Here is a 25,183-nt window from a genome sequence, read left to right as displayed (position 1 = left end):
GGGTACCTCACACCGCCCTCCCTCTCACCCGGCCGGGCCGTACCTGGCGCAGGTGTCCCGCACCGCCCTCGGTCCTAGGCGAGGCCGTGCCACTCCCGCTTCGCCGCCGCAGAGGCGGTCGGAGACCTGTCCCCGCCCCACTGCTGGGCCCAGGGATGGGGCAGAGGCGGTCGGGGACCTGTCCCATCCCCACTGCTGGGGCCTGGGGATGGGGCAGAGCCGGGACGGGCCCGGCTCCCGCCCGCCGCTGGGTGGCGCTGCCCGCCCCGCGGAACGTGAGGCGCCGCCACCGTGTTCCCGGCCGGAGCGCTGAGCAAAGCGCACCGCGTCCCGGAAGCGGCGCGATGGCGCGCAGCGGCAAGGTGAGGGTCTGCCCGCACCCCGGCTCCTCCCGCACTGCGGGCTTCGTACGGCGCGAACGTGCCTCAGGGCTGCGGGGTAGTGGAGCGAGCGCTGCCCCTGAGCGCTGGGGGGCCGTGACAGCGGGTCCCTCCTTTGCGGGCCGGGGCCGCCGCTGCCGCCTGTGACACGGCGGTGTTTGAGTTTTGGCTCTGGGGGGCCGCCTGTGGCGGGGGGTGTTGGCGCGGCCCCGGGCTCGCTGTGGCGGTTCTGGCGACACCTGGGGCTCGTTCCGGTGGTGCCACTCTGGAAGCTGAACGTGGCCGGTCCGGCCGTGCTCACCTGCTGGAAGCAGCTGGTCTGGCCCGGGTCCAGCGAGCTGAGCTGGGTGTGAGGAGCAAGCGGCACAACAGCCGGGGCTGCAAAACCCATCCCCGAAACCGAGTGACCCTCCCTGTGCGGCCTCTGAGCTGCGACTGCTACAGAACTCCCTGAGTCAAAGGGGCTTCGCTCAGGGCAGCTGCGGGTTTGAGCAAACTGCAGCTACCACAGCAGTGATTGCTGTTGCTCTAGTTGATATAATAGTAGAAATGGGTTTGCCCTGTTAAAAATACAGTTTGTTTCTGTGGTATGTTTAAGGAGTCCTGTTGGTGAAAGCTGCATTAAGTGCTTTTCTGATCCAGGGTGGTTTAATATCTGTTAAACACAGGCTGAAGTGCTCTTAGCTTTGTTATAAGTAGCTTCAGCACTCTGGGGTTAGAGATAAAAGCAGACTTGTTCTGTTTTCATCCTTATCAGTACTTGAGCAAAGCAGATTGGTTAATAACAGATGAAGGTGCATATAGAGGAGGGTTATCTAAAGACAGACCTGCCATTTTCCTGAAGGAGGATTTCACATACCTGGATAGGTATCAGGCTTGGAGTTTGCTGCCTTCCAAAAGAGCATGGTAGCATGTGACACTTGATCATTTTTTCTTAAGCAAAACAGCTGCTCTTCACTCCTGCAGTCATTTGGGGGTTTTGCTGTCATCCTCCCAGCTGTGAAGAGCATGTCACCTATTTTGGACAACAGGATTAATTCAGCTGCCAGCAACTGTGTGTCTTGAGGAGGGATAGCAACAAGCCAAGGGTCTGTAGCTGCTGATAGAGTAGTTCCTCAGGCTGGCAGGTGAGCAGTAACACAGCTCTTGTGAGAACCTAGTGCAGCCTCAGTTACTGCTTCTGTACTATTCTAAGAGTCTGCAGACCTTGCTGCCTCAAAGGTGATAGTTCCTGGCTCCCAGACAGGCCACCAGTAAAGGCAGAGTGAGGGACAGAGCACTGAGACTGGATGTCTTGTGGAGTCCTGCTGCTCAGCCTTCTTTTGTTCGTTCTTTTTCTTGTCCTGCCCTGGGAGGGTGCAGGGAGTTAAACTAGTACATGTTAAAATGACAGGAGTGGTGTACAATATGTTTTGGGAGAAGGAGGAGAGTAAGAGTAAGAAAATGGTGCGAGAACTGCTAATGCAGAACATTAGACAACTAATTTGGGCAAATTATTGCTATAAACTTGATATCAAGACATATCTATGTGGGTGACAAAAAGAATAAGGTTCTTTCGATTGATGTTTAAAAAGGTACTTGGTACTTTCTAGTTTGTTTTCTAGTGTAGAAAAGCCTGTAGGTCCCTAATATGTTCACAGGGTTGAACAGAAATTTTCTCTCCTGATAGATTATTGTATAACAGGGGATTTTTTTTTTTTTTTTCCCCACTGAGATGCCTGAAACATGGTACGGGATTAAATAATTCTCAGTTCAGTGCAGTTGCACTGGTTCTGTCCTCCACCATTGTCTCATATTAGCAGTTGCTGTAAAAGAAACCAATAGCGACGTAGTTTGGTTGTTCAATTTTGTATGTGCAAGGATCTGAACTAACCGTTTTAAGTAATTGTGCTTATATTAGCCCATTTACATTCTTATTTGGTATTGTCTTTCCTTTGTAGGCAGCCATAGTGTTGTGCCTGGATGTAGGATATGCAATGAGCAATTCAGCCTCTGGTGAGGAGTCTTCACTTGAACAAGCCAAGAAGGTTATGACAAAGTTTGTGCAGCGACAGGTATGTGTCACTTTACATGTAATAGAAAGACATTAAAAAGGGAGAGGAAGCAACAACATCTGTGAAATATTTTTTTCATTTACTAATATTTTATATAAATGAGAAATTCGTAAGAATCTGTTTTTATGTGGGAGTAACTGCTTTTTTTCAGCTCTACTTCTGTGGAGAAGTGGCAGTTGGATTGGTCACTGTTTTTCTTTAGGGCAGTGTAAATTCTGAGGGGGAAAAAGGTACTCTTTCTCTAAAATGTGTCAACCTTTGTAAGATTACCATACTGAAGACTCATTTCAAGGACTGAGTCAGCCAATTTTACTTGTTTTATCCCATATATCCTGATGTCAGTCTGCTAATTGTATCTAAATTAGTGAACTCTATGTAAGACTATGTTTTGGTAGCATAGCACTGCAAAAGAAAAAGTAAATCCACTGTACTTGACGTTGTTTCAAAATTAGTTCAGCTTGCTGGAGTCTGCCTAACATAGTTGTGTATGAACGTACCTGTGGTTTTATACTGGTTTTGTATTTTCTCTGTTTCCAGGTTTTTGCTGAGACAAAAGATGAAGTGGCTGTAGTTTTGTTTGGCACAGATGGTACTAGGAATGACCTTGCCAGTAGGGATCAATACCAAAACATTACTGTGCACAGGTCACTAATGCTACCAGATTTTGATCTGCTGGAAGACATTCAAGATGTGATTAAACCAGGCTCGGAACAAGCAGACTGTATCCTTCTGTTGTAGAGCTCTTCTTGAACTGAGGCAGTTACACAGGAGATAGGACATTAGTGTTGTGAAATGGGCTCCGTTTTTCCTCTGAAGTTTTAGCTACTATCAGAGTTCAGCTGATTTGTGGTTGTAAGTTTGTTCAAAAGCAGTTTAGCTGCTTTTTGACATTCTTTTAGGTTAGCAGATGGAGCCTTGGCCATAGGGAATAGTTTTTATGAAGTATTTCATTAATTAAAGAGAAGAAATATAGCAATAATATGTTTTTAGGTGTCAAATAATGTTCTTTTTTTTTTAATGTTGGTGCAGAACTTTTTCGTCAAATAAAAATACTGTTTATGAAATAAGTCAGCAGAAGTACCAGAAGCCAGACAAAGCAGAATAGAGGTTTATCAGCTTGGTATCTATATAAAATATTTCTAACATTGCCAGATGTCTCTTTCTGGTTTGAATGTTGTTCATGTTTGAATGTATTCTGTTGTTAGTTGCATAAGGTGAAGAGTTCTAAATGAAGGCAATCTATATAGTGTCCCTTTGTGTGTTTCATTTACATGTTGTTCAGCTTCCCTGTTGTCTTCTCTCTTTCTGGCCATAAAATTATTGTAGTGAACTCTGCTCAGACTGGCAGAGCTGTTTTGCAGAAATGTGCCGCCAGTCGGCTGGATCTTAGCAGAAACAGAGTCACACTCTGTCTTCCATCGGTCAGCAGGTTTGTGTGTGGTGGTAAGAATGTGTTCCTAATGAAAACTGTGGTGAGGAAGAAATTATCAAGAGGTTGCCAGATGCAGATATTTTGAAGGAAAACTTGCATGAGAAAATGGTGTCATGTTTTGAAAGTACAAGTAAATTTTGTTTGTGGATTCAAAGAGTCATTATGAAGATTAGATTGCCCTTTCATTGGAATTGAGCCTCCTCATTGACAGTTAAAAGATTGGGCCCCGAATCAGTCTTTTTACTGTTCCATCAGATAAATGGATAAGAGAGAAGATCACAACATAGACAAGTTATATAGGAACCTCTTGCAGCATCAATATTTGAAGAGTACTTGTCTCAAAAAATTGTTTGCTTGTTAATTAAAATGCATGTTTGTCAGTGTTTGGGAGGGGGCAAAAACAGAAGATTCATAGAAAAAACAAATTTGTGTCATGATTCATGTTCTAAATGAGATTTTTCTTAAACTTGCTTAGTTCTCGATGCAATTATTGTGTGTATGGACTTGCTTCAGAAGGAAACAATGTGAGTATGTAACCCAAAGCCTTTTATAGAATTCTGACCTTGTGTTTTGAAGCTGATCAGATTTCTTGTCAGTGTTACATTTCCAGCATTGTGTAAATATGGAAAATGCTTATTTGGAAAAAAACAAACAAACCAATAAACAAGCCAAACCAAACCAAACAAACACACTTCAGGAGTCTGTCCTTGAAGAATCCTCAGGAGACATCTTGCTTCTCCAGACAATCAAAGAGCTTTCTGATGCAACTGGGAACTTCGCAGTAGATTCATGAGAATATTGATGCCATTATTCGAGGCACAGAGGCTTCACTTAGCATCACATTTCTTGTCATTTGTTTTCAAAAAACATTAATTCAGATGTTAAAATGCATAGAAAAGGGCTACCAAATTTATAAGGGTGATGGCATATGTTCTAAAGAAAAAAAAACTAGAAAGGTGAGTTTGTTCAGCCTAGGAAATCATAGGCTGTTTGAGATAAGGTGGCTGTTTGTAAATATGCAGGTTGTGGAAGATAAACACACAGGAAAAAAAAAGCAACCTGTTTAAGCTGAAAGAAAATGTTGTTGTATGTGTTAGACAGTTGTTGATGAATGTACTTAGACCGGAGATGTGTTTCTCAGACTCAGTGGACTGATGGTCCAGGGAAAGGAAGATAGCCTTCCTACCTCTCAAAACAGATTGAACGTGTTGTTAGAATGATTGTATGATCTAATTGTGAATGCAGAATACTAGACTTAGTTATGCAATTTGTACTTTTATGAATAAATTCTAATCAGTGTGGAAAGCTGTATCAATTAAACGCTTAAAACTGAGCTGCGAATTAAAATCGCTGTATTTGTGGCAGTATAACCTTGAATGCCTATGGAGCAACTGCTTTTATTGTATTGTGGGTAAGTTGCTTGTATGCAACAAACTCTTTGATATGGAATTCCCCTTCAGTTGATAAAATACTATCAGGTAAATATTCAAGAAAAGCAGCCTTATGCTTGACTATCCAGATAAAAACTATTATCAGTTTAACTGAAGTTTGTTTCGTGGCTGACAAAACTTTCTGATGTTTATTGTTGCTACTTCTTAGTGCATTAAGTAGGCTTTGAAGTCCATCTTATGCACTGAATCTGCTGAATTAGTTTACTAAAATGGCACCCCTGCCAGCAACACTAATTTAAAATACACTTTCCATTTTCACAAGGACAGACTTACACCTGCAAAGGAAATATCAAGTATAAATCAATAAACAACCTCACATTTTATTAACATTTAGTCTACATCATTAAAAGTTGGCAGAATTCCATTCATTTGGATGTGGTTAGTGATTTATATAGTCAAAGGGCTAGAATCCTCAGTTTTAGGGAGTAGGAGTGAGTAGGTGGAATCATATAAAGATAAAAACTTACCATAAATAATATGAGTAATGACAGAGCAAGTTCTACCAAGTAGGTTTGTTTGTTTTTTTTTTTAAATTTGCTTTGGTAAAAAATGGATTTTGTAAGGAAGGTATTAGAAAAGGCCTTTAGATAATGTTTCTTTTTTTTTTCTATTTTAAGAGGAAAGAAGTACGAGAAGAGACACATTGAACTGTTTACAGACCTTAGTAGTCCTGTCAGTGAGGATCAGCTGGATATTATCATTGCTAACTTGAAGAAAACTGGAATTTCACTTCAGTTTTTGTGAGTATGGAAGTAGCTGTTAGGCACTATGCCATTTTTTAAAGGGGAGTTATGATTCTTTCTCAATAACAATCTCCAAAGAGCTGGTAATCTGTTGGTATATGATTTCTATAGAGGTGTACCAGTGTGTAATCTGATTGTTTTAAGTACTTAATTACACATGTCATGAATTCCGGTTATGAACAAAGTCCCCTTGACTAAGTGATGTGCAAATATACGTTAAGATGATGACTTCATCTTCAATTCTTCTTGTAGCTAGAGCCAGAACCTAAAATGAAAGATAAAAGATCTAGATAAGCAGAGAATTCAGAAACAGTGAGACAGATATAGCCTCGGAAGCAGCGGTTTTCTCACAGCAACAACCCAGATCCTTTTAGGTAAGGGAGTTACTGGGAAGAAATAATGAGGTAGTGTTGCAGATGTTTAGAGCCTGATTCTGGTGTCAATAAAAGAAGTCTGAGGAGAAGGGTTATATATTCACAGTGATGGGCTTGGAAAATGGAAGCAATGTCTTCAGTGTTATAACAGGCATCTCTTGGTTGTTTTGCTACAGGTATAGGCATTGGTCTGCAGAATCAGTGGTGCTGCTGAGATCTGTATTATTAATACTTGTTGCACATGGTGTTAACATAGGAAGCTATAGGCCATTTAGTAGGGGTTTATGTAAAAGCAAATCTTGGCGTGAATGTTAATGTTTGCTGTTTGTAACAAACAATTTAACAGGAGAAAGTTAAAGCTGCATTTTTACTTTTGACCATTTTAATACTTACTTTCATCTGGATCCAGCATTCTGTAAGGAGCAATGCTGTGAACTTGATAAATTTATTAAAGCATTTGCGGACCCTGCTGCAAAATAGCAGAGATGTTAGGTAGGAAAGCATGACTGAAAAACGTGGGCTGATCCTCCATGGAAAAATCATTTTTTTGCCTGTGCTCTGGAGAGGCTGATTGTAAAAATGTCAGACTATTCTCGGGTCCTGTATGCTTGCAACATGCCTTGACATGCCCTGTCTAGGTTATGTGAGCTATTGTTGGCACTGGAGACTTTGGAGACACAACACCAGGAACCTGAGTAGGTGCAGCCAGCCAGAGTGCATCCTTCAGAGACCTGGTATTTAGCCCCCGCCACCTTGTCTCCATACCTGTAGTTGGCTGTGCAGACAGGTGCTACCACCACAGGTTAACATTGCGGTTTTGTTCTGTGAGATTTCTGATAAATCTTTACATTTTCTTTGTTTATAATGTAGCAAAGGAAAAACCCCACAGCTGGTAGAAGAGCTAGGGAGATGTTGCTCACAAAGCATCAACTTCAGATTTACACCCTGTCTCCCAGCAAATGATGCATTGAGAAATACATGTACAAATGTAAAATATTCAGAATACTGGTTTAAAAGTGATTTCTTGCTAAACCTTGTCCCTTTGTTATAACCCATGCTTCCATCTCTTACGCCCTGTTTATTGATTAGGTTGTAACTTGTGGCAGGTAGTTGGTTTTCCTCCCTGTTACCAAGCACCGAGCACATGCTGAGCACAGTGTAGCCTTGGGTATGACACAGTTCTCATCACAGGAGTCTCTAAGCACTGTATAGTGAAAGTTATCTAACTTTTGGAAGTTTGAAGCTTTGTGCTCTCATAACAGCTTTAAAACATAGTTTCTCTTTGTCAGTAGATGCTGCTTGCTAAAAAAGTACCAAACACTTTGCTGAAGTTTGATCTTTAACTCTGCTGTATGTGACATTATTGTGCATATTGTTAACTGCACTTATTGTATTTTGCTCCACATGTAAGTTTAGTGAGGGCTAATGAGGTGAAAGTAAAGTAGAGATCTGTAGGCTGCTTTTTTGAAAACATAATGCAATGCTAAAATACTTTGTGGAAATGTGGTAAAAGGTATCATGCGGTTCATTCAAAATTGAATCAGACAAAAGATCTGAAAAATCTGCAGGCATTGTCAAGGGCACAAGAGAAGAGGATCTTACACATCTCTCTTTTCTGTGGTTATTACACTTAGTTAACTCTGTTGTATTTTGAAGAGTGGCAAAATAATTTTGTCTATAACCCCTGGCTAAATTTTAAAATCTGATTCCTGAAGTGCAGGAAAATGTTTCATCTTCACTCAGAAATTGACCTATTGTTGTAGGCTATTAAAATCTCAAAGACTAACGTTTATTCCAGAGATACCTAATAGCCCCACTGCAGTGAAAGTCCCATTTGCTGGCATTTAGAGCCGATACAGAATCGCAGGCCTGGAATGGCCTTTAACAAGTCATCTAGAGCAACCCTCTACTTCAGACTGGCTCAGTTGTGTGTATGTCATTGCTGAGCAGTGTTTGTCTAATCTTTTTGTAAAGATTTCTGGTGATGGAGACTCTTCTGTCTCCTCAGGCACTTGGTTTTAGAGATTATGCTTTGAAATGCCTTTATCAGGTTTTTGAATATCTGACCTGACTCCATGATGTAATTTGAGCAGAGGCTGAATATGAAGAACTGATTGTTCCCTTCCTCTCCGCAAGAGCCTTTTATATTTAAGACTGTCTTGTCCTCTGACTCCCTTCTCTACAAGCTTTATTTTGTTCAGTCCTTTTTCATATATCTTGTTTTCTAATCATTGTTATCTCCACTTCCTAATCCCTTCCTGTACGTGGACATCTTTATTGACGTGTGATGCCCAGAACTGGTGCAGTGCTCTGATCAAGATGTTACCAATGCCAAGTAGACCTGAAATTCATGTGTTTCACAAGTCCTGCAGCTCTTTATACATCTGACTGCAGCTAGATAGAAATTGTTGATCCTGATACAATTTTTGTTTTGGTTTTGGTTGGTTATTAAGAAACTCAAACTAACCGCTTCTGCTTTTGTTCTTAGTCTGCCATTTCCCGTGGATGATGATGATGGAGGTGGAGATAAAAGTGCCAGTGTCTGTTCTCAGATGCACAGAAACTCTTTTCCAAGAAAGCGTTTAACAGAGCAACAGAAGGAAGGCATTGATGTGGTGAGGAAACTGATGCATACTTTGGATGAAGAAGGAGGGCTGGAAGAAATTTATACTTTCAGGTAAATTTGGCTAATCCTCTTTATCACACTGTAAATTTACTTTCTGATTTCTTCCCCAAAACATGAAATAAATTAAGTAATCAGTCACTTGGCTCCAGTTTCACTGAAGTCAGTGAATTTTGTAACTTACTGTACACTCAGTCCCTTTCAAATAGCTTCTTCTGTTGCTGTAGAATAGGTAGAAAAGCTTACAGATTTCAGGGGAAAATGAGTTTTCTATATCTGTATTCAAAGAAAAAAAATCATTTATCTTCCATCTTTAGTGGTGGTGGATTTTGGAGGAATGTTGCTTTAAATGAGATTTCAAAAGCATGTTTTGTAAAGAGTTGGAATTTGTAACATAGTGCGGTTAAAACATTTGCATTTAATAGTAGCCTTGGTTCCTTGGTCTCAGACTTCTTTTAGCTCATTAGTTTATCAAACTCCTGCAAATGTTTTGAGTAATGTTTTGTTTAATCCTGATGTTTAATCATAGAAGACTATGCCATTGTGCCAAACAATATACTTTTTTAGCAGCATTATTAATGCAAGAATTGAAAGATAGTTTCCCTAATGAAGGAGTAAAAAAATCTATGTGTGTCTCTGAAAAACTGTAGCTCATGATATATCCAAGACTTTTTCACATAGATGTTGTCTGAGTTGGGAAACAAGCAAAACACATCTATGTGCCTTATAAAAGTCTGATTTTTTTTATTTTTTTGTCTTAGTAGTGTTATTCTACAATTATGAAATCTGATCCTTTAGACAATGTGTTTTTCAGGAAACTTAGTATGTACCTGTAGGTTTGCATGCTATTTGCGTGTTATTCGTAATTTTAAATTTTATTTGTGGGATTTCCTTCCCTCACCCTGCCCAGCCCATCTGCTTCGCACCTCAGCAGCCAAACTGTTACTTGAGCGTTACTGTGGATTAGTGAAGAAACATGTATCACTGCATATGTATTTCATAGTAGTCAACAGAGCAGTCTAAGTCTCTAGCAAAAAGCAGGCTTTGTCATTGCATCAAGAGACTGCACAGAAAAGCAACATCTTTCTGAGCCCGTTTATCCTTTAGGATGATCCATGTGCATAAAGCTACTATGTGGCTTGGTCCTTTCTTTATATTTTTTTATTGCAGGCTTTTGCTACTGTCTAAGCTGTCTTCATGCCTTGCTTTCAGGGAAATCCAAAATCTGGTTAAATAGGCATTTGGCTAATAGATTAAAGCTTTAGTTGTTTAGAGATTGTGTGAGGTTTTAGATGCAGTTAAGTTGCTTATCAAGCTTTAAGAAGTTAGCCTTACAAATCTGTCATGATAATTTACCAACTCTGATACACTCTCTGCTTTCTTATATTCATTATTCCTGCTGGTAAAGATATTTCAACTCTTGTGAAAATAGATCAGTCATGCCAGGAAAGTAAGTGCAGAAAATTTTGTTGTATTGTTTTAGGTTTTGATATTCTGATTATTGGACAGGAGGGACTTCTGCTGCCTCTGGCTTTGGGGGAAGGGATTGGAGAGCAGAGGAGAAGAGACGTATTTAAAATACAAGTTGAAACGTGCTTTTACTAGAGTTTTATTGACTGAGTTGTCTTTGATATCAGGGAGCATTTTTCTTCAATAAATATAAGAAATTAAAAGATAGAGCTAATAAACTGAGCTTAGATGACATTTTTAGGCATTTCACATTTAGGTATTTGATTTTCATATTCATTCTTGAATGTATGTGTTGCAGTAGTTTTAATGATGTAGTAATAGTTTCTTTTTAAAAATCCTATATTGATCTCTCTTGCCAGAGGAAGCAATTTTTCCTCTGTTCCTTTCCGCAAGGAATTAAAAAAAAACAGAGAGAAATACAATGTTTATCTCATGACAAAAATGCCAGTGCATTTTCTCCTTTCATTGTGCTTCTGTTAGAATTTTCAGAATAACCCTGCTCATTCTAAGAGAGTTGAAAAGTAGAATACAAAGTTGAATTCTGTACTAATGTTTTTAGGAGTTGATCTTAATTTCTGCCAGACAAGTGTTTTAGTCAGAGACATAGATCTTTGGTTTCATCATCATGTTATAAATGTGAGGTCAACACTCTTTTATCTTTGCTTCGTCACGCAATTAAAAAAAAAAATTGAGCGCTTTCTATATGCTGGAATTTTGTAGCAAAATATTGTAGCTGATTCAGTTTGTATTAGCTGAAAGCTGCTCTGGGGCGCAAGCCTATTTGATTTCACACTAATATATTCTAAATTGGTTTGGCTGTCTATTTTTTGGACTCCATTGCTTAAAGTTCTACAGTTGAATTAACACTATAGTATTGAATCATTACAGTTATTTTTTGTGTGTGTTGTGTGAACTGGCATAACGTACTGGTATATGTTAAGGCTAGAAATAATCAAAGTAACTTACTTCATTCTACCTGAATGCCCTGAAAATAATGAGTTCATTAGTACTGCATTGAGAAAAAGTGTCAAATGTTAATTACCACACAAACAAAATCTTGTTAATTGAAACTGGGTTCTTTACTGCTTCACCTCTGCTGCAGAAAACATTCAGCCACTTAAAGATGCCTTTTCTAATTTGGGATGTTCAGCTAACTACATGCCCTAACTGGGTGAGCACAGATAAATGTGAAATGCTTAATAAGCAATTGTGTAGTTTCATCACAAGACCTAACTGACTGTCTTCAAGCCCTAATGTCACATCATCACAAAGGTTTGAGATGGGAATAATCTACTGTACCACCTCTTTTTTTAATTCTCTTTTCTGACAATAGTTAATGACCAGATTATTCACACAGTTTATTTTCTAATGCTTCGTGCAGTCGAAGCTGAAACAATTGGACTCCTGCATCTCCTTGAAGAGAGTGTATTGTCTGTAGTATTTTATTACAGTTCACCAGAGTTCATTTCTGTTTTCCTGATTCTTTCATTTAGAGAGAGCCTGGAACGTCTTTCAATGTTTAAGAAAATAGAAAGAAAATCTTTGCCTTGGCCCTGCCAGCTCACTATTGGTTCTAATTTGTCTATAAGGATTGTTGCCTACAAATCAGTAAGTTCATAAAATTGTATGTTTTAGTGTATTTTGGCAGCAAGTTAGGTGCAGCTGCATGTTTTTTCCCTTAAAGCTAAGAAAATAAAAGGAAACAACATCCAAAATAATTATGGTAGAGATTTTATGTGCGTAGAAGGCAGTACATCTCAAACTGTGGTTCCCACAGCAACTCTTAACTTCACCATATTGCACACATATGTTAAATAACTAAAATTCACGATGTACGGAAATAGAAGTAATTGCCATCTACGCCATGACACTTAATGGTATTGAAGTTGATGAACCTGATTAAGAATTCTGTGATTATGTGAAGTTTTCCATTCGGCATCAGTGGTGTGTCTGCAGCTCAATGAGCCTTAGTATATATTTCTTAAGCCCTAGGCATGAGAGGAATTATGCACATCTGTATGTAAAATGGTGGGTGTAAATGTTTTACCAGCTATTGGTTTGGATCACATCTATTGTTATTTCAGACTTGGGAAAAAAAGGTATATTTTTTCTGCTTGTTTGCTTTATACTGTTTGGCAGAGCTTGTGCACAGTGTTTCCCTTACAGTTTATATTGGTCCTTCTCACAGTGCTGGGAAGAAGTCAGTGTATTTCAGCACACAATGTGTGCAAAATTCCAGATATTGAATAATTAATATATAGTGTGGCAGCACTGATGGATCTGGTGAGATGGAGATTAATTGGTTTGTTGTTTAAACCCAAGACTAAGAGTCTGGCCAGTATTGCAAGGTTCCAGGCATACTAGCCTTGAAAGAGATCTCTGCTGCCAACTTTCTGTTTATACTTTGCCTATTTTTTTTTAATGAGGATATTGCTCCAGACCTGTACAAATATGCAGTGGGTCCCTTCCCAAAGGTATTTACAGGCAAAATAAATGAAGCTTGGAAGAGTAAGCAACATGAACTGAGTGACCAGCCCGAGGTCATACAGCTGTTGAATCAGAGCTAGGAGTAAACTTGTGATAGCTACTGACATAATCTATTCTATCTCTTCTGTTTTCTGCCCAGTTCTTCATTTTGCTTCTCGTTCACTAAATATACCAGAAATTTCACTTAAGTAGGAAGAAAAGGAAGCATTTTTCTTTCCCTGTAGTTGGGAAACATTCACTCATTGCAGATACTTACTCCTCCTTTCCCTTCCTAGTCCCATAATGCAGCTGGGATCTTTTTCTGCCTTTTGGGCAGGTTGCAGTAACCTGGGGTATTTTTATCCTGTGGTGTAGTAACCCTGATGCCAAACTTGGGCAAACAAGCTGAATGAGCATTGAGTCTTCTTGTATCTTTAACATGTATCTTAATGCTTTATCGAAAGCTTTGTGTAGGTGGAGGAAGTAAAGTACACAGCAAGAAAGTTACATGTTATCCTGGCACTAAAAGACTTCCACAAATGAATAACCAAGACAAATACGTACACAGTCAGCATGGTTCAGGTGTCAGGTCTCATACAGATGAAAACTGTGCGGAAGGTACTGTGGTAGCAGTCAGAGATGCATATTTGGGGATGTCAGTATTAGTCCCTTATTGGCAAAATAATGCAGTACTTCGTCTAAGAAATTTTTGCATGTTCTGGTAAGCACTTTGGATCCCACTGAAATGTTAAATATTCCTTTTATTCAAATTCTGATACATAGGTCATAGAAGAGAAAGTGAAAAAAGTTTGGACAGTTGTGGATGCTAAAACCCTCAGAAAAGAAGATATTAAAAAAGAAACTGTTTACTGCTTGAATGATGATGACGAGACAGAAGTTCAGAAGGATGATACTATTCAGGGTATGACTTCTTTATGTGCACCCTGAAGACAAACTGAATGTTTGTACTCCTAAATCACCTAAGTGCCTTTGAAGCCTAGATATGATCTTAGAATGTAAGCCCTGTGAGCTGATGGAACATAGAGACTGTTATGTTGAGACTGTTTGTCTTCACATATTTTAAAAATTCTTACTTTTGCCACTAATAGGAATAATAATAATACCACCAGGTAGAATGTGGAAGGCACTACAGCTTCCTAAACTGCACACCGTGGAGGACCATACCTCAGTTCTGGAGCGAGTAGTTGCTACCTCTATTCTGTTTTTAAATCTTCAGTTGTACTTACAACATGAATACTTTCATACAACTGCTTTTTTTTTCCTAGATAAGCAACTGCTCTAGATATTCTGCAGCTGGGAAGATGAAACCATTAAAGGAAGGTTTAATGTTCAAGAGTCTATTAACTTTGCTATGTAAATTCCATAGCAGGTTCAGTTTGAAGTAGAGGTATGCAGAATACTTTTTATAACCCTCAGCTTCTTTCTGAGTGGATTAAATTCCTTAGAAGACTAAATGCCCCAGAAACAGAATTAAATAGTCTACTTTTTAAAAATTAAGCAAAGATGTTTAATTTTTTACTGTTATATATATTGTCTTACCAATTTTTTCTTTGCAGTTTCAATCCTACAGAAGTAGGGCAAGTGTATTAACTCTAAAGGGAGGTAACAGTATAGAAAGTGCGTCAAACGAATAAAGTACATTGAAAAATGAAGATAAATACTGTATTTTTTATTTAACCTCTTTCAGTTGTAGCAATCATAGGTGTTTTGTAGCAGTAGCAGATAAAAATGTCCCAACAACAGAGTGATTTTCTTTAAGCAGAAATGATAGTTAAAAGCTAACGGTCTGTTTGTGTTTCATAACTTCAAAACTTTTAGTAAAATCAATTTTTAAAAATTCACTTTTATAGTAAGTAGATTTTGAAACATTTGTGACAATTCTTTGCCGATGTCCTGGCTGCCTGAGTTGGTGAGTCATTGCAGGATGCTGGTAAAAAATGATGAACAGTTCAATGTGAACAACTGTGACCAAACACTTCTCTGTTAGTGGTGTCATATTTCTCACAGTTAAAGAGCTGCTGATGCCTTGTGGACTTCTGTGGACATTTTGAGAAATGTCATAATTAGACAATATTTTGCATTTGATACTGAAATTTCTTTCATTTTCCCTGTGTGTTTGGTTTTTTGTTTCCAGGAAAATGTGTCTACACGTAGGGTTTTTTTTAATCCAGGGATTTACCTCTGTTCCTTCTGCTTTCTTCACACCTGAGGATATATTCCTTAGTCTGTGACAGTGTAAGAAAGTGATGATGTTACAGGGAGGATATTGTGGCTTGAGGTGAGGGAATAAGCAGTTGGAACAGATGATGCCCCTGAGACACAAACAGCTTCATGTTTTGTGGAGGTACCTGTGCAGTGTAAGGCACAGGAAGTAGAACACAGATATATAGAAAGGCCACTTCTGCATACAGGAGTGTTTTGGTTTTCCATTGCGTGGGAGGATGAACCTCATTTCCACTGTTAACACATTTTGTTTGCTGGTGTCATTACCTGTATTTCCTGTATGTTTGGATTTTTTTTGTATTACGTTTGCAGGGAGTGTTGCAGTCTATTTACTGAAATCTGTTCTGATTTGCTTAAATCTATTCTGTGAGTGTAACTTTGGGCAAGATGTTCAATTCCCTTATTTTCTCTCTTGCTCTCTATGAGGGTAGCTGTTACAGAAAACAACGTACAAGGAGTGCAACTGCTGTTTGTGAAGTACAAAACGTGTCTATGGAGTGTGTGGTTTTTTTGTTAACAGGGAAACTAATTTGATGAGCGTGTGTGGAGTGTAGCTGTGAGGCATGCATGCATTGTTAAAATATTCAGAGACCTAATTTTGGTGTTGTAACTGTAGGCCCATATGCTTACCAGATGCTCTCCTCTTGTTCTCCAGGGTTTCGCTATGGGAGTGATATAGTTCCTTTTTCCAAGGAAGATGAAGAGCAAATGAAATACAAAACAGAAGCAAAATGTTTTTCTGTTTTGGGATTCAGCAGATCCTCTCAGGTACAGTACTAAACTGTTGTTCAAGTGTTGTTTGAGACAACTGATTTCAGTTTGAATTCAGAAAAGTTGTGGTGTTGTACTGGGTTCCAGTACTGGAAATGGGGCATTTGCAGTCAGGTATACAGGGGTGACTTATTTACATGTACTAGAATCAGCAAACATTATGCAATCTTGTGAGGGAGAGAAGCTCATAAATGTGGCCCTTGGGCCCTCAAGTGAAACAAGAGCCGCTAAACTCAGATCTTTTGTTTCTACTGTAACAAAACCTGTATGTAGCAAGGACTTCATAGAACTTAGATGAGGATAACATAATTCAAAAATTTCCTATATTTCAATGAGATGCTTGGTATTTGTGTGTACATGTGGTATTAACTTTGCCATTGTGATGGAAACTTTACTCTTCTTGGAGTTCCCTGCACCCAGTCCCCTTCACCACTCAAAACTGAAAGAAATCGTGGGGCAGCTCTGTGCCTTCTGTTCTGAAAGCTCCCAGCCCTCCTGTTCTTCTTTGACATGTCTTGGTGCCTGAACAAAACAGAATCCTTGGCAAAGGCTGAGGAATCATTCCCTATACCAGGAAGGAAAGATGCTAATGAAATAGGAAGTGTCTGTAGGAAGCTTACTTCCAAATGGATGTAGCTAACATATTTTTACTTTACAGTACAAGTGGCACAAAGACCCTTGCATGTTTCTAGAGATGCCCTTAGACTACTGCAGCGTGGTGGTTCAAAGCATATTATTAACTGAGGAACCAGGGAGTTACAGTGATTTATTGAAATGAGAAGCCAGCCTCGATAGGCACTGCAACCTGATTGCTCCTTGAGGACATTCAGAACTTAAAGTTGTTAAGTAACATGGCAGCTTGTGTGCTGGAAGTGATCGATCGAGGAAACTTATCATGCTTGAGCTTATATGCCCTAAATTGGCCAGGGAAGAGACGTGGTAGGGACTAATAAATCCGGTACCAGAAACTAGGTCTAACAAGTGAAATGCTGTGTCTAAACCCAGTGTTTCAATGAGACAATTTCTTGCATCTTTTCACACGTTATTAACCTACAGCTGAGTGTTACTGTCTTTGTTCAATTCTGTAAGATGTATTTCACCATGTGTGTTTTCTTATGCTGGAGGCTGGCCTCCTCTTTTCTGACTTACTGAAAACAGAAACTAAGAGGAAAGCAGATGAGAAATATCGTGTTTCTGGAAGTGAACTGTTATTTCACATGGATATTTGTTTTTGCCACCATTAATCAGATAGTGTGATAATATCTTCAAATACATAGTTAATAATTAATTGTAGGAATACTTTTGATTCACATAAATATGCCCCAAAGAAAAAAAAATTGCTTTATATTTTTAATGCAAAAATATTTATTGCTTTTGATAATTTTTATTATGTGCTTCTCTTGTCTGTGGATTTCATAACGGATAAGAATTACATCTTAAATAAAGTGTATTCTGGTTCTCTAACTAGGAGTGTGAGTAATTATGCCCAATAGTAGTTGCATAGACCTTAGTAGAACAAAATTATTCAGGTGTGATTGCAGGATTAAAATTACACTGTATAGATAATGATATCAGGAAGTTTTCAACTACAGCTGGAATTTTCAAGACTGACACTTTCCGTATGTTTTAGCTCTTGAATTTTATTGTTTGGAATCATAATACTGACACTATTCAAATGTATGTTTTATATTAAATTGTTTATTTTAAAAATTTTGGAGAAAAGGTAATTTATTATTAACTAGAGAAACTGGAACAGCTCCAAATACATAATTAAAGAAGGAATAGAGCTACCTCACAGTATTTTTCTGAGTTATTCACATCCCTCAGGAAAGAAGATCAGAGGCCGCTTAAACTTTGATTTTTAATTTATAAGCAATGCCGTGTAAGTCAAGAAATAATACTTGAAAAATATTACAAAGGGACCTTTTTTTTTTTTTGCAAACAAAAAATAGGTGTAGTGATACTCATGTCTAGGTATTTATATTGTAGTGAGCATAAAATTTCCTGAGCTTTGAAAGACAGAACAGCAAAGAATAATTTCAGGTAGAATAGTCTGAGTTGGAGAATTGTGCTGTAATACATTAAACAGATCTGCTCTGGTGCAAGTTGTCACCAACTTCAACAGCATTATGGTAATTTGCTAAATAATGAAACTCCACATTAGTTTGGAGACAGTGTAATTTGATGATGTTTTTCTTTAAGAGGGAAAGGTCATTTTAACCAGTGTTCATAGTGGTGTGCAGTTTTCATGACGTTTTTTCTGCCATGGTGGTCTCTAGGTGTGTCTCAGCCTCTGTAGCTCTCGCTATTCCAGAAATGGCCCTTAATGAAACCATTTGTTGCTTTTTCGGGGGGGTCAGCCATATTCATGAACAGCATCAGCTCTGCTAACAGAAGTGTCTTTGCCAGCACAGCCATAGGTACTCCAGGTTGCTGTTGAAGCAGCTTTCTTAATTAAGGATGTGCCTTTTTCCAGCTCATTTTTGACATGACTTTGCTAGCATAGATGTGGTGTCAGTTAGGTTTAGGTCTTTTGCTAACTACTGTGGTTTTCCACACTGACTTTTGAATTACTGCAGTATTATTGAGACTGGTAGCAGCTGCAGATACCATAGTTTTCTATTCCTGCCCATCAATAGGAAGGTACGAGAATATCCTGCGAAATACAATTGAATATCCATGTTGAGTGATAAACGGAGATATGAAACATATACAGACCTTTAATCTCTATGCACAGTAATTAAATTTTGTGGTTTCTCACTTGAGTAATGTATTAGTTGTTTCATAGTTTAATGAGTCTGGTCACATTAATGACATTTGGTTTAGATCGGGCTAACTCCTGACCATTTGCGTCTCCAGATCCAGAGGCATTACTACATGGGCAACCAGGTTCTGAAGGTCTTTGCAGCGAAAGATGATGAGGTAAGGTGGACTGAAGTTTAATGCTGAATGTGTTTTGCCATGGAACAGAAAAGAATGGTAGTGGCACTTGGAATTGTCCCTTCTTTCTGTATTAATAAGACAAATATTCTTAATGCAGCTTACAGAAGTCTTGTTCCATTGCCCATTAGGTTGAAAAGAAATTGGATTAAACATCAAATGCATACCATCTCTTATTAATAATGAGAAAGTGGTAAATGTTACGTTTGTGCAAGGGCATGGGGAACCTGAAATTAGTGCTTAAGTACATTCTCATGCAGAGCAACAGTGTGCCCTGTCACTGTGTTATTTAGAACAGACCTCCAAATTATTTTGAATATTAGAGGTAAAAACTTAACTGTAGTGCTGACCTGTGCTCCTTTTATGGTCTGACTTTTTTTCTTTTTTTGTTCCAGAACGCAGCAGTTGCTTTTTCTGCCCTTGTTCATGCGCTGGATGAACTGAAAGTGGTAGCTATAGTGCGTTATGCTTATGATAGGAGATGTAACCCGCAAGTTGGGGTAGCTTTTCCATATATTAAGGATGCATACGAGGTAATTTTTCTGTAGAGACTCTCTGTATTGATGGTTTACGAATACCAATTAATAAATGGTCATATTTGAACTGTATAAATTTGCAGTGTTACATAATACTAGAAGAAACCAATGTGACTTTTCAGACAGATTTTAGGAAATAGTACCAAGTCTTAGGACAAGGAAGTAATAAATAGTATTAAGAACATTCTGTAGGAAAAATACATGGAAAAATAATGCCGTATGTTTCTGTTAGTATCCTCTATATTACAGATTTAAATAATACTGACTTTTATGTCAATAACATAGTGATAACATTTTGTTATCCTGGAAATAACTCTTTTATTTTTTTCATCTGTAAACGGTGTAATCACATACTTATGTAATCAGTTGCCACTGCTTTCTTGCTGCGTTACTACCTACCTCTTAGCATACAATCCAAAGTGGCACTAGTTTCTTTCATTGTTTAAAACTGTGGATTTATCTCCAGATTGCTTGGTAGTGCAAAATCTGAATTTGATAGTTGGCGTGGCATTTCAAGCATGTCCAACTATGCTGCTGTCATTAGGTTTCCAAGTCAACTGGAACAGTGGGGAGGAGTTCACAGCATTTAAAGCTGTTGTTTAAATTCATATGGAGAATTAGGAAGACAGTAGTATATTTATTTACTTGAAAAGGTTATTTTAAAAAACAGGAGAAAAAATGCAGTCTATTTCTTAGGAAATAAAAAAAAAGTTCTGTACACAGCAGAGTCATATTTGAAATATTTTTTTTTAATTCTGAGAGACCCAGAAGCAACACAGTATGTCAGAATTTTTGCAGCATATGTTTCCACCAATCTTACTTACGAGAGACTATTGAAAGATCTAAATATGTATAACATGGCGAAGCAGTGACGAAGGTGGGGGCGGACATAACAATCTTCAGACTTTTGAAGAGTATAAACATAAAGGATGGAAAGGAATTATTTAGGGTAGTATGAACTGGAGGAGGTATTTGAATAACGAAAAAATGATACTGAGAATTTTAAAAAAGAAACAAAACCAGCTTTAGACTTTGAGACACAGTAAGCTATGATAAAACCTCGCAGAATGCCAAGGCATGGGGCATTTAAAGCTTGGCTGGTTGGAACTCTGCACAAGAAAAAGGGATTGGATGATCTGGGAGGTCTTTATTCTACCTGTAGAAAAATGAGGCATGTCGCCATCGCTATATTATAAAATAACGCTGTGTTTTATTCTCCTTAGAACTATGTTGCTCTGTAAATATTTAAGTATTTTGATATACACAGATCTTTGGATTTTCCAATTGTTTAGATTGCCCTGATAGGGCACTTGGGGATACTTCTTTTTGTTTGTTTGTTTTACTTCAGGTTCAGGTTTGTTTTTTTTTCTTCTTTTGTCATGCTTAGTGTCTCATCTATGTGCAACTACCCTACATGGAAGACTTAAGACCATACATATTTTCATCCTTGAAAAACAATAAAAAATGCACTCCAACAGGTAAGATAGTCCTTCACTGGGCAGCTGGACAAAGTAATCTACTTGTCTTCCTTTAAGACACTCTAAAAGAGCTAAAATATTTGGCTTCACAATGAAAACATAAGCTTTGTCATTATTTTGGCTTAAGGAAAAAAAACACAGCCCATTGGGAATACATTATGGTGGTGTCATCTTGAAGTGGAAAGCCTGTAGCAAAACTTTGCCTGCTTAGTTGCCAGCTGAGCAGACTCGAGGTTTGCAGACAGTCTTTTAAACTATCCTCTAAAATGTCTTCTGGCTTGGGTGTTGGGATTATCAGTCTCACAGGATCTTTGTGATAGACAACTGAGATTTAGTCCTCCATACCCTTTGATCTTTCAACTCATTTGTTAGACTAAACGGCCAGACCTTGTGGGAGCTACAATATGTGATTAGCTAGAACTGAAATAGAGGCATCAGCTCTGTTTGTACAAAGCTGATCCTGTAGCCAGTTGCAATTTGGCCTGTACAAAGGCAAAGCCTGCATTTTCTGTGGCACGTAAAACATGCACTTACTGGTGTACAGATTCAGATGGAGGTTGTCTTTGGAGAGCCATAGCACATGCAGCCATACAAAGCTTGACTCACTCTTCCGAGGATTTTGTACAGCGATGAATGTAAATGGATGTATTTAAAATCCACTTCTACTTCTTTAAGTTGTTATGAGATCCGTTGAATGGGCATCTGCACATCAAAGTGTTTAAAGCATGCAGTGTTGTTTCTGAAACATTTACTATGTTCTTGTCTGTAACCAGCAGTTTGAGAACAAATCTGAAACCTGTCTTACCAAAGGAATAGTGGACTCTTGTGAACGGTGTTAATTTGCAATCGTAACTTCAAAAATTTGTATTAAGCCATTCGGTTTTTCAAACCAACTGTTCTCCTTATTTTCTAAGTGGCCTATAAACCTTCTGTTGCAAATAAAAACATCTTGAAAAATGGAAGCCGAAAGGCAGCAATAATTGAGGTCTTGGGTGAGGGGGAAGGTTTTATGACTTTACATTGTAGTCCTTAAAAAAAGCAGGGGTTTTATTACTGTGTCCATTATCCATATTCTTTATTGGCACATCTATATCTGCAGTGTATTCTGTGGCATGTAATGACTTGGTCAAAATCTCACATTGTGAAGTGAATCTTCATTTATAAATTGTTCAAGAAGTTCATCCATCTGCAAGTGTATTTAATTTTTCTTTGTATGTAATTGTTGCCTTAGTGGATCAGTTATCTGCTGTTGACTCCTTGATTGATTCTATGAATTTGGTTTCTGAAGATGATGATGGAGAAACTTTTGAGGACCTGTTTAAGCCCAGCAAAATCCCAAACCCTCATTTTCAGAGGTTATATCAGGTGAGATGATCTATATGGCATTTTTTGAAAAAGTCTTTTATTAAGACTTTTCACTCTTCTGTCTTTCTCTGATTTACCTTGGAAAGTTCTGCATTGTAAAGATGGGAATATAAATCCTTTCTCATTGAAGTGTGGGGTAGCCAGTGATCTCTATGTTGTCCATGACATAGATTTTACTCTTAAACTTTCCATTTTCCAGGAAGCAAGGGAAATTATACCTGTGCTCGTGTGTCTGCAGCAACATCAGTGGTGTTCACAGGCACCTAGACTAGACAAGTTAAAACTTGCTGGAGTATCTCAACAGTGTATTGCCACTCAGTCTTAAGCTTCTGTGCAAAGAGAGAAATTGAGTGAAAATCGGGGATCTCTATAGCTCCTCATTCCGCGTCCCATCAAATCTTGAGCAGAGTCACTTTGTGCATTGTTACATCTCACAGTGGTTCCAAACCAGCCTGAGGTGAACTTGATCAGTAGTAAGTAGTTAACATTCTTGACATTTAAAATATTCCATTTGGATGTCTGAGCTGATGCATTTTATGGGTGAGCAGAGCAGTTCACACTTCTTGCAGTTATTGTATCAAGCTGTCTACGTTTTGATTTACATTTCTTTCATATCATGAAGATTTTCATTGCAGCTGTGAGGATGAGAGACTTAATTATACATTTGGAATTCAAGTGTTCAAGAAAATGACATAGCAAATTCAAAAATAAGGAAAATTGCAATGCAATTTATGCAGCTGCAGAGTTGTGTTGTAGGCAGAGCCATGGAGATATATTGAGTGCATGACTCCACTCTGAAAATTGACCAAAAATGGTATTACAGCAACCATGTTCATCATATCTCAACAACTCCAAATGAATTTTTTTCAGTTTACAAGTAGGAAGAAGATGCTTTTTTAAATTAAGAAAACTAACCCTAGCTTCCAGAAACCATGCTGCTTTTCAGTATTGTCAGAAGCAGCAAAGGATCTGAAGGTCATATGCATGTTTCAGGAACACATGTAAGCCCACTGTCTTCAAATCCTATTCTGATTGACATCTGAAGAACTCAGTGTTCCCTTCAAATTCTGCCAGTCATATTGACAAGACAGTGTGTAACTGAATGCAAGAGTTAGTCAGTAGAAGGTTATTTCTGGGCAAGAGCTTAAGATGGATTGACCTCTGCATGACTTTTTTTAGGAAAGGTTGTAAAGCTTGGGTAAAATGGAACACAAATGGGATAGGGTTTCCTCTACTGCATCACTAGATACAATTTTGCATTCTTTTGGTTCAATGGGTATCACTTATCAATGAAAGATGTTTCTTTAGGTGTGCTGTTGTCTTCTGAAGCAGGATGATTGTGGTGTCCCAGCAGCAGAGTCAAGTGCTGCTAGAAGAGAGTAACTGCGTAACCCTCCAGTTTCCCTAGGGGATAATAGGATTTTATAAAGGTGAATGCTACCTGTGGAAAAAGTAGTTATTGACTGTTTCAATGTACCGGGTGGCATACAGTTCTTGTCCATGGCGCTTGCTGTTCATAAACCCCTAAATTACCTGTCCTTTTAGTGCTTTCTTTTGCTTGCACGCAGCACCATTTCTTTGTCTTGGTTACAAAACTACTATTATTCTGTATAAATCACAGAAATATTGTTCTCTCCTTTGCTTCAAATGTGTTTCAGATTCTTAATATTTTGTTCTTAGACCAAGTGACACTGCTGGTTCCTTAAGAACTATGAAGAAAAATTTTACATATTTTGAATGTAGTCAGTAAATTGATGAGTCTAAACAGGACCTGTACCTGTGGATGGTTTGAAAGAATAACTCTGAAGAAAGGATGAACTCCCCCTTCATTTCCTTGCTTCGTTGCTTCATGAAGATGTTTGGAATTATAAGTGACATGAGCCAGAATTTGAACAGAAACATCAAACTAAATTGTATCTCTGGAAGTAGTGGTAGGCATCAGGAAATGACAGAGTGGGTGGAAAGGAATTGCTAATGCTTGCTGGAGTGGAAGATGAGGAATATCCTATATCCAGAGTTTCAACTTTTATTTGTTGCTTCCAGAAAAGCCTAAGCAAACTTCCAGAGCTTTTGTGGTGGCATACTTCCAATGTCATTAAGTTGTTCCTCTGAAATACAGGGATTTGAAGCCCAAAAGACATTTGGGGAATGCGGTGCATTTTATTTGACAGCCAAATAAACAAATTGCTCAACAGTGATTGTTCTGTACTGAGACAGACCTGAGGGGATGGTTTGTGGGCACGGTGGCCTGTGGCATTGCGTGGGTCATGGGATCCAGCTGCAGAGTCTGCACCTAAATATGCTGTAATGCAGGGGTGTCAAACTCATTTTCAGTGGGAGCCACATCAGTCTTGTGGTTGCCTTCAAGGGCTGAGTGTAATTTTAGGACTGTATGAATGTAACTACTCCTACATTTATTCGGTCCTAAAATTACATTGGGTGAAAATGAGTTTGACACCCCTGCTGTAATGGCTCTTGTTAGACCACGTATAAGCAACTGTAGAGAGCTGAGCTCGTTTGTAAGTGGTTGGACTGTACCGTGATGTTCTTTCAAAAAGCAGAGCAGCAGGGGGACAGGAGGTAGCTTACAGAAGTTTGTAAGGGCTTTCGGCAACAAATAATCTTACCTTTGGTTGAATGTAATGGGTCTGTTGGAAGGTCAATTTGAAATTGTCACAAACTAGGTGTAAACTGAACTCTAAGATACTTGTGTTGGACTCAGTTCACACAGTTTTAACCACCCTAAAGCTAACTACCTAGCATAAAATGAGTTGTTCAAGTCTATCCCATAATCCATGAAAAAAGAACCCTAGGAAGTTAATTGATCCTTCTTGTTCTGGAGATCCTAAGTACAGG

General features: G+C 38.6%; 1 protein-coding gene across 3 annotated transcripts in view; it reads left to right on the top strand.

The window, feature by feature from the left end:
• Positions 1 to 292: 292 nt before the first annotated feature.
• Positions 293 to 25,183, top strand: part of XRCC5 (X-ray repair cross complementing 5) — a gene marked incomplete at its 3' end in the record, with an annotated part of 50,286 nt that continues 25,395 nt past the window's right edge. For 2 of the 3 annotated variants that reach the window (XM_082055109.1, XM_082055108.1), the window contains exons 1-13: positions 293 to 362; positions 2,321 to 2,434; positions 2,972 to 3,155; positions 4,342 to 4,390; positions 5,935 to 6,057; positions 8,923 to 9,111; positions 12,021 to 12,135; positions 13,777 to 13,915; positions 15,893 to 16,005; positions 18,868 to 18,930; positions 19,344 to 19,481; positions 20,872 to 20,962; positions 22,194 to 22,327. In XM_082055109.1, the coding sequence (XP_081911235.1) occupies positions 345 to 362; positions 2,321 to 2,434; positions 2,972 to 3,155; positions 4,342 to 4,390; positions 5,935 to 6,057; positions 8,923 to 9,111; positions 12,021 to 12,135; positions 13,777 to 13,915; positions 15,893 to 16,005; positions 18,868 to 18,930; positions 19,344 to 19,481; positions 20,872 to 20,962; positions 22,194 to 22,327 (1,470 nt within the window). In that variant the 5' untranslated portion in view covers positions 293 to 344. The remainder of the gene's footprint in view (positions 363 to 2,320; positions 2,435 to 2,971; positions 3,156 to 4,341; positions 4,391 to 5,934; positions 6,058 to 8,922; positions 9,112 to 12,020; positions 12,136 to 13,776; positions 13,916 to 15,892; positions 16,006 to 18,867; positions 18,931 to 19,343; positions 19,482 to 20,871; positions 20,963 to 22,193; positions 22,328 to 25,183) is intronic. The other variant, XM_082055110.1, reaches the window with a different exon arrangement.

This window comes from Streptopelia decaocto (assembly GCF_964273445.1).
Source record: "Streptopelia decaocto genome assembly, chromosome: 6".
Lineage (NCBI taxonomy): Eukaryota > Metazoa > Chordata > Aves > Columbiformes > Columbidae > Streptopelia > Streptopelia decaocto.
The sequence above is the reverse complement of the archived record's forward strand: the minus strand, read 5'-3'. Positions and strand labels throughout refer to the sequence as shown.